The sequence below is a fragment of the Camelina sativa genome, chromosome 3 (assembly GCF_000633955.1).
Source record: "Camelina sativa cultivar DH55 chromosome 3, Cs, whole genome shotgun sequence".
Taxonomy (NCBI): Eukaryota; Viridiplantae; Streptophyta; class Magnoliopsida; order Brassicales; family Brassicaceae; genus Camelina; species Camelina sativa.
Genome location: NC_025687.1, coordinates 1,642,506 through 1,652,780, shown reverse-complemented (window position 1 = coordinate 1,652,780; position 10,275 = coordinate 1,642,506). Strand labels below are relative to the sequence as shown.

The 10,275-nt window shown below is 32.7% G+C and overlaps 2 protein-coding genes and 1 long non-coding RNA gene across 3 annotated transcripts; all 3 read right to left on the bottom strand.

Annotated features, from left to right (window-relative positions):
- On the bottom strand, window positions 1,707-2,713 carry LOC104762055 (E3 ubiquitin-protein ligase SINAT4-like; the record flags this gene model as incomplete). The annotated part of the gene is made up of 3 exons (XM_010485267.2): window positions 1,707-1,798; window positions 1,903-2,289; window positions 2,591-2,713. Coding segments are annotated over 3 exons (573 nt in total), but the record flags the coding sequence as incomplete, so codon positions are not given.
- LOC109132176 lies at window positions 2,909-4,113 on the bottom strand. The gene is made up of 3 exons (XR_002037409.1): window positions 3,659-4,113; window positions 3,520-3,576; window positions 2,909-3,370 (listed from the first exon to the last, which is right to left on the bottom strand). It is a non-coding gene; the product is annotated as an uncharacterized LOC109132176 (long non-coding RNA).
- On the bottom strand, window positions 5,027-5,730 carry LOC104762046 (ethylene-responsive transcription factor 14-like). Its single transcript, XM_010485255.2, has one exon. The coding sequence runs from the start codon at window positions 5,578-5,580 to the stop codon at window positions 5,182-5,184; it is 399 nt and encodes a 132-aa protein (XP_010483557.1). The 5' UTR covers window positions 5,581-5,730; the 3' UTR covers window positions 5,027-5,181.

The following is a 10,275-nucleotide window of genomic DNA, read 5'->3' as shown; positions in this document are numbered from 1 at the left end:
AAATAACCGAAAAGTAATTTCAATAATTTTTAAATTTTCAAATGGTTATCATATTAGTATATCCAAATTATCACCTTAAACCAAACACAATATAACCAAAACCAAACTGTTATATTAAAACCCATAATGTTGGAAATATGAACCTCAAACCCTAACCCTAACCTCTAAATGTCATGTTTTGAATGTTTTACACATTTTGATCAGACTGTGTAAAAATCAATCTTTGTCTATAATTATTACTTTTTATTGCTTCTAATGATTGTAATATTCATTTTTTCATTCTATATTTTAATTTTGAGTTATAATAATTCTAATTTACAAATATTTCATAAGTCAGCCGTTTATGTCGATGACTCAACCATATCAGTCAATTGTTTGAGAAATACTTTTATTAAAAAAAAATTAAAAATTCAAATTCAAATTTTGAATTTCTTTTAAATAAAAAATCGCTAAAATCTCATTTATTACGCGTGTGGTTCTTAACAATAAACATAATTATTGTTTGCGTCTCCCCAACAACACTTTTTGTATTCTCGATAAAGTATATAATAAATTAATATATCTGTTGCATAACTCAGCGATAACTTTACCATAACTCAGTCAACCCTCAAATTAGAATGACTAAATAACCGACCAAACCGGCTTACTTTCGGTTATATTAGAATAATCTACTTATGGTTATCGCCGACCCGGCCAATTAAGACCAGGAGCGTATCGCCGACCGAAGGGACGAGCCGACCGGTGCACACCGAAAGACGGACCGGGCGACCCATAACCGGATATACAATATATTTTGAATTATTTATGGTTATATATTAATCTAACCGATCCAAAACCGGAAATAACCAAAAAAAAAAAAAAATTTTTAAAAATATTCAAATGGTAATAATATTAGTATATCCATATGACCACCTTAAACCAAACACATTAAAACACATTAGAACCAAAACCAAAAAAAAAATAACGTTACTCATCTGAACCCTACATCTCAAACCCTAAACCCCAACCCTAACCCTAACCCCTAAACGTTATGTGTTGTATGTTTAACACATTCTAGTGAGAATGTGTAAAAATCAATCTTTCTCTATAATTATTACTTTTTATTGGTTATAATAATTGTAATATTCATATTTCAATTGTACATTTAAATATTGAGTTATAATAATATAAATTTACAAATATTTCATAAGTCAGCTGTATAAGTCAATAACTCAGCCATCACTTAGTCACTTTTGTCAGAATTTTTTTATTTTTTATTCGAATTTTTAGTTCAATTTTTTAATTATTTTGTATAATATATTGTGAAAAACTAACTTTATAAATTTATTACGCGTGTGGATCTGAGCAAACACATAATTCTTGTTTGGGTTTCCCCAACAACACTTTTTATATATTTATTACGCGAAAGACCAAACGAAGCCGTACCAAATACATAACTCAGCCGTACAAAGTACATAACTCAGCCATAACATATATGTTTATTTAATATTTATCAATATTATCATATGGCCTCAATTCAATGTGTATTATATGGTCTCAATTCACATAGATATGTATCATATGGCCTCAATTCAATATTGTATAGAAAGATGGCAATTTGTATAAGCTGTGTTTCTTAATTAATTTATAGTCTTATACATACTCTATTCAAGCACAGCTAGCATGATGAGGATATATGGACGCAATTTAGGATCCCTACCGTTAAAAGTTAAACTAATGTTGTATAGGCACACAACTAATAGTCTTTTTTTTTTTTGACAATTGGCACACAACTTTTATTACCAAAGCAATGGAATACCTAAAGCCAGATAAGACCCAAAAAGAAGAAATTGTCAGTTTTAATGCCATAATCACTGAAGAGAGCATGTTTTCGTAGACAAAGAAGGATATATATATGCTCACGGTTAGCATCCAAGTAGCGTTCTCCACTTCGCGCGGATTGGATTTGACGTAGCGATGGTTAAAAGTGGAACCAGCGTGCATGTCAACTTTGTGATCATCCCTGAGATGGGCAACAAGAAAAGGGATATCCCCAACGATACCACACTCTGAACCAGCATAAGGACAACTGTAAGGTCTGAAGTTACAGAGAGACTCGTGCTTTAGTTTGCTGTAATAAGGGAATATCTCAGGGCATCCAAGATTGTAATACTTGCAAGGCAGCTCAAGCGACTCAGCAACTTTCTCAAGAGCTAAACATCTAATATCTCCAAGTTCTTGTCTACAAGTGGGACACCGGTTATGCACCCTCACTTTACAAGTCGAGCACAACGTGTGTCCAGTATGACACTGCAACAACAACAACAAGAAAGAGACATACTTTTAGATCAAGAACTTCCAATTTAGCTCAATAGTATATGATACAAGCAACATTAATGCTCTGGATTCCAAAATGATAATACACAAGCGTATTCAAATTAGAAAAACGCAGAACACATAAAAAGCTAAAACGTTTCATAAGCTCCAAAGCAAAGGTACACAAGCCACAAGAAGAGAGCAACAACACTCAAAACAGGAATCAATTGTGAAGGAAAAATCAATTATCCGATCCAGAAACAAAAACAACCAAAAAGAGTAAAAGTAAATTAACCTGATGGATAGGAGGGTACATAGAATAGGTACAGACAGGGCACTCAAGAAGCTCATAGATGCTAGTAGCCGGAGCAGTAGCAGTCGGGCCAACAATATTGGTAACAACGGCGGCAGCGGCGTCTTAAAGATATACAAGATGGAACTGTTAGGTTTCAAGAGGAACTAGATCCTGAGGTCAGAAAATCTTACTTCACTCGTGACCCATCCAAGAGATTTGTCTACAACAGTAATTTCGATCTCTACAGCTCTTCATGTGTTAACTGGAGAGACTCTTTCGCTTGTTGCATGGCTCCTGATCCTCCAAACCCTGAGGGTCTCCCAGTGGCTTGCAGGTAATTTGTTTATTCGTCTTTGAAATTATCGAAGACATACAGTACTATATATTGTGATTTTAACATCATAAACTGGCGGGTCAGGGATGCAATGTTCGGTTCCTCGAAGCATGTGATGAGCTTAGGTGGTTTGGTCTTTGAACTTCTCTCAGAAGCTCTTGGTTTGACCACTGAGACCCTTAAGAACATGGATTGCATAAAGAGTATGTATATGGTCTGCCATTATTACCCTCCTTGTCCACAACCTGAACTAACTTTGGGCCTAGGTAAGCATTCCGACATCACTTTCATCACCATAGTTCTTCAGGACAACGTCGTCGGTGGTCTTCAAGTTCTTCAACAAGACTGTTGGGTCGATGTATCACCTATCCCCGGGGCACTTGTCATCAACATTGGAGATTTCTTGCAAGTAATTAAACTCTTTGATCCCTACAGAGATCGCACTACTAAACCATATAACAAAGGTTTAGTGAGAGATGCACTAAATTGAATGACTTTCTCACCAAAGGTGTCTAATTTTATTTGGTTTGTACGCAGATGATGACAAACGACAAGTTCAAAAGCAGAAATTTTAAAAGCAGAGAAGTGAAAATACCCTGTTTGTGTCTATAGTTATCTAGTTCTTATCCATGAATAAGCTCTGTTCTTGGGTCTGCAATAATAAAACCTTTGTATTAAAACATAATAAAGATTGGTGTGTGTTGGATCTAAAGATTCATACTTTGTTTACTTACTCTTCTCGAGGCTCCCTGGCTTCAATAATATATCTCGAATAGAGTAACTGGTCAGAGCATCAGATTAATAATACCTATTACCTGTCTAGGGCTTTAATATATAGTCCCCTCAATCTTGGAACTCGACCAGAACCAGAAGATTCAGAGTTAGGGTTTCGAGATGATTCAAGAACTCACTCGATCGTGTAAACGATTACATTCCTCGATGAGACTCAGGGTCGTCAACGTACGGTTTCGTGTGTCAAGGGATCGAGGCACAGCCGGCGACGGTTTTCCGATCTGACCTATCAGCGGCGGTAACAAGGGGTTTCCATTGGCTAGACTAGAAAGTTTGACTGATGTTGTCTCGTCAACAGCCGCCGATGGGACCAGAAGCGACGACGCCATCGAAAGCAATCAAAACAAAAGGATTGGTGTGAACGGAAAAAAAAAATAGGTTTTGTGATTACACACCTATAAGTTAAAGCCGCCACATCAAAAGTTAATTAGTGCAATTGCAACCTGAACCAATATTTGTTCACGTTTGTATTTTAAATTGTAGTGTAAGCTAATTTTATCTTGAGACAGAAACAACATTACTATTAGTATTTTTTGGTTATTTTATCTTACTATATAGTATTCCAGTCACATAATTTCCAAACAGTATATAAATTAACCAAGTGACTGAATGTACGACTCAAGTCCAAAAAAAAAAAATGTAAATATATATATATATATAAGTTAATTTAAGTTAAATATTAAAGTTAATTTTATCTTGAGACAGAAACAACATTACTATTAGTATTTTTTGGTTATTTTATCTTACTATATAGTATTCCAGTCACATAATTTCCAAACAGTATATAAATTAACCAAGTGACTGAATGTACGACTCAAGTCCAAAAAAAAAAAATGTAAATATATACATGTACACTCCAAGTGACTTGAGTTTGGTTTACTACTACTACTCCGGCTTTCAAAATATATAACAAACAAATTATATAATTCTCCACGAGATTACGTGCTGAACTCAATTGCTAATACTATTTTTCTCAGAATAAATATGTAAATAGGATTAAGAAGCAATTAATGGTAAGGTCAATTCCATTTTTCAAACGTCAAACACAGCGTACCTGAAAATGCTATGACGTTATATTACAACGACGTATATGATCATTATGATATCAAATTATAATTGTTTAGCTTTCTTTTTCAGTATTTTGATATATTCCAACAAGAGAAAAAAACAAAATGAGCTTATTTAGATGAATCACATGATGAAGGGTTACAACATGCATGCTTACACGTAAAAAGATGTTTCTATAATCATTATTTTCATTAAAACATTCTCAAAACTAATTACAAGGACTCGTTTGAACTTTAAAGTTCACCCCGCTTACAGGATCTTATTTGTTATAGAAACAAGTACAATTTATTTGCCAATAACTGAAAACAGCTTCTTACGCTTGGGATTTGACTTTTTTTTGTTATAAATGAAAATGGTTTGTCACATAACCTTCAATCTATAACGATTGTAGTCCCATTTATTGCCTCTTACCCATGTTGACATTATGAGTCTTATTATAGTTCTCCCCATATTCAAGAAGTTCATCCAAAACACTATCGTCCAAGTACTCAAACTCAAAAACTTGCCTAGACGAAGAAGAAGAGTTAGCCGCGGTGGAGGAGGATCCGGTTCCCATATTATACTCATGAGGGAAGTTGAGAATAGCGGCTTGGCCTCTCATTGAATAGGCTGCTCGGTCATAGGCTCGAGCTGCGTCTTCTGCGGTGTCGAATGTCCCTAGCCACACACGCTCTCCGTGCTTCCTCGAATCTCTTATTTCTGCTGCGTATTTTCCCCAAGGACGTCTCCTTACTCCGCGGAACTTCCCTTGCTCGGCTCCTCCTCCTCCGCCACCGCTACGACCTCCTTGATCCATATATATGTGTGTGTATGTATAATGTTGTGTCACTTGTATGTGAGAAGAGAGACAAAGACAAAGTGACTAAGAAGAATAAGAAGAAAAAACGGATGTTTGGGAGTTTGAGACGCACACAAGTTTTAGTGTCTGTTTTTTCTTTTGTCTGTGTGTGTTGTGTGTGTTAGTTTTGCATGGATTAAATGAGATTTGATTTGTGGGAATTTATAGGCAAGGAACAAGTGGGTCCATTAACCTAATATTCGAAGTTCGAACCATCCACTTATCAAAATCTTATATAGATGTTCTTTATACCTTTTTCTCTTTCAACACAGATGTATTATAGTTTTTCCTTATAGCTATTGGTCTTATAAATTCAATTTATTTGGCATATGCTGCTACCATTTTGTTATTTATTTTGAAACTTTAGAAGCAAAACAAAACTATTGTATTTACAAGTCCGAAAGCAACTGCTGATTGATTATGGGGGATCCGAGCTGTACAGCAACAGCATCTTTAAATGTAATGATATGGTAAGAGTTGTAATCACAAAAAAAAAAAAAAAAAAAATNTATATTAATAGCTTGCGTAAAATTTAAATAAAAGACATGATGAAATTTAAACTCTAGTTTTGAATTACCTTCATCCATTTTGGATAGTTATTTTCCCTTTTTGAAATTAAACTAACAGGTTCAATGTTTATTATGCTAAGAAACTAAAAAAAAAAAAAAGCCTTTTAAAAAAGAAAAACTAAGATTTTTTTATTTTTAAAGACGATCTGCTAGCTAGTGTAGCTAAAGAAAAAATTATAGATCTTCCTATTTTGAACTCAAGTCGAACTTTGCCAAAAAGTTAGAGAATTGATTAACATAATATTAAACTTTATTATATAGTTTTGTTTCTTTGTTTTGCTGGCCAAAAAAAAAGTACTATTGTATTTTTGGCAACAGTAGTGGAATCTTGTTACCAAAAATATGATGTGTACTGAATAAAGAGAGAGCCAAGAGTTGATGGGAGGACCCCATAGGAATGAATATGTATGACTTAGGACTCGGGTAGTGCGCACGTGGGTTGACTCTCAGAACCGACTCAGAAGCTTTCGTTGGACCAAAAACTACTCTTTCGATAGTTTCAACTTTTATCAAATACTTTTGTTTATTGCAGAATCTACTCGTAGGGGATGACTACTGTCTATGCTCTACTAAGTTCTTGACATGACTTTACATTTTCGATAAAATTTTTCATCTAGGAATTAGCTAATATTTTCACATCGATTAAATGCTTTTTTGTATGTAAACAATTTCGAATATGTACTGGATCAATTAGTTACTGTTAACATCAAATTTACGAATATATATACATTTATTATTTTTTTTTTTTTTTTTTTTTTTTTTTTTTTTTTTTTTTTTTTTTTTTTTTTTTTTTTAAATATTACGACTATACATTTTCCAAGCAAAACACGTTAACGAATATATTGGATCGGTGACATCGGTCCTGAGATTATGTCCTTATAAGTCCAAAGCTAATTAATTAAGATCTTTGTATGCATTTTTACATAATTACATCTTAAATCTTATGTGCACATAAATTTTCAATACTTTTTATAAAAGATCATTGAAATTGTATTTGTAAGTTGTGAACGCAAAAACAAAAGGTATTCGCGATTTGATTTTATGCTTCGCATCTCACGCTTCCATATGCGATTTACTTTCTTATTAAATTAAAAACACTAACATATCATAGTTTCGTTATTTAACATTTAATATAAACTATAAACACACAATTTAATGTTGTAATTTGTAAATATAAAATACAAAACAAGAAAAAAGTAGTCAAACGTAGAATGAAGATTTTTGTAATCGATCGCCTTATAAACACCATAACGTTGTTAACTGATAATGCTTCACGAATCATTTTAACTGATAATGCAGTATACATGTATGAACATGATAACGTAACACAACATTGTCACGTTACGCGAATAATGATGTTCGCAAGATCACGTAAAGAACCTCAACCTAAAATCTTTAAAAACACGAACCTCTAATACCTTACATACTCTAGAAACTGAATCTTATTATAATTAATTACGGAACATCTTTGAGCCAACAAACATAAGTTTCTATAGCTAGGTCCACAATTAATCGCTAAATTAGTTCCATAATCAAATTTAACCGTAGGTGTCACTGTCATTAATTAAGAAACTTCTACGGGTGGGGGTGACTTCGTACGCACAAGTGAACATTCCATAGTATGTCTTTCATTAACCTATTTGTCACGTGGGTTTTAATTTGCCTGATGATTCATTCATGCAGCCTTGTGAACTGTGTGATTAGAAACAAAATATCTACAATTAACGTTAATTCAGTTGAAAAAAAAGGGAAAAAGGAAAACGACATGTCCAATGTATCTAGTAGATCATCATAATAAATTTATCCTAATTATAGTCATAAAGTAGATATACTTCTCCAAGTTTTCCTTTTATTTTTGTTACTTTTTTCAGAAATACAGTGTAGTATACTTTTTTTGTTCTTAAGAAAAACATTGGTTAGCCCTTTTTGGCTGCTCCTAGTCCTGGATTCGATCTTCTATGCGTTCCGTACATATTCCAAATCTTTTTTATTTTATTTCGAGTCTACAAAACAGATTTATGGAGTTTCATGCCTTCTTTTCTTTTATTATACTATCTGAATACCTTTCCCTTTCACATCACATTTTAAAATAATGATTTCGATTTTATTATTAAAGTCGTTTAAATCTGACTTGGCTTTGACTCCGATTCGGTCCACGACAATTATTTTATGACTTGGCTTTAGTGACATGTCATTTAACATATTGGGTTAAACTGTCCCGAAAATGTTTATTTAGGATCAACTGAAGCTATATTAAGTACCTAAAGAATTATAATTTTCAGTTTTTTTTTTTCTTATAACAAACATGCTCATACTATTGTTCATCACATCTTGAAAAATCCAAAAATGAATCAAAATCTAGATTAAATCCTTCAAATCGAGATATAATATGCTAGATCCTTGTTCACAATTTTTTATAATGAGTTTTTAATATTTTGTTAATATTCATTAGAATATTAAATCAGAGCATATGTAAAATAAACAATTACACAATAGTTCAATAGTCTTTTCTCGAACAATCTTCAATCGATCAGTTCTGACGTCTTTCTTGAACTGAAAGACGTATTGAATCTATATAATTAAACTAAGAGAATAAAATTTAAGAAAATTGGAATTAACGTTCATTATATTGTGTAGATTAATGATAATCCATGGGAAAATAAAGAAATTTGTGTGGTTTCGATTGAATTAGAATCAGAATATTTATTGTTGTCTCCATTACGACTAGTGTAAGGGCTCTCTCGAGGTTGGGGACAACTTATATAGCTAGACTCATAAAGTCTTTTTATGTCTTCGTGCATGAACCTACTAACTGAATAACATATATTATAGTTTATTATAAAGGAGAATTGAATCTATCATATAATCGGCAACGTCCATGAAGGAACCTAATAAAAGGTTAAGTGAATGAATAAGAACCTAATCATATATAGATGAAGCTTCTAAAAAGTTCAATGTATAAATTGTTTATTTCTTTTACTAAATCGATAAAATATATTTCCCACCAGATTTGGAGCGAACGATAACTAACTAAAAGCATCAGAATTTAAATCAAGATAATAAAATAGAAATTTATTAGCAACATTTTCATAACCAGATGATATATTTAATTAATTTGTACAATTATTAATGTATTACTTAAATACATTTATACTTGCATTATTTAAAAAAAAATATATACAATACGGTTTAACTTAGAGATATTCATATAAAAAAAATATGTATGATTGATTCTAGTTCTGTTACTTTGATTTTTTTCGCAAATCGATATTAAAATAAAGATTTACACAAATTTCATTTTAAGATTTTGTAAAAAAAAATGGTAGTAATCGTTTTAGGCATAATCTTCGGACACGGAATATGATGGCCCAGCCCAAATTTACTCGTGACCCACATGTGGTCCACGCAGCTACCCGAGATTGGGAATAGAAAAAAATTAAGGAAGAATATTGGAGAGAAACAACAGGATGATACTAATAAAGTTTAAAAGATGCCCCATTGTATTTTACAGTATGAAATTTGATCTCATTAACTGATCCCCCAATATATGAAATTAGCATTGGAATAGGATGTTTTGACTCGCACATCTATCAACGATTCAAAATACGTTGACCCAAGATTGCTCTTAGTTTCTTGAAATGTCAAAAGTAAATAAAGTCAACCTTTAGTTCGAGATCATCCATACATACATAGGAGCCAAAGTTGTCTTTTGTTATGAGATCTACACAATATTATCGACTCAGTTTTTTTTTTCTCTTTACCAGTAAGAAAAAGGAACACTCCGTTTAATATTAAATCTCAAAAAAAAAAAAAAAAANAAAAGCATCGGATTTAGATAATTAACCTGCTTAAGTTAATTTCTACTAATAGAATCTCGAACGTCAAAACAAATTAACGAAAATTAATTGAAGTCGAGTTCGTCTCGGAGCCACGTGTATCGATGGTCTGACGAACTCACGTGACCGACCAAGGATCACGTGCTGCTCATCCACCTCACCGTTGCTGTCTTGACCTAGTTGTCGACGTGGCGCATGACGATGACTCCTCAGGACCTCACACTCGTACAAAAAAAAAAAAAAAAAAA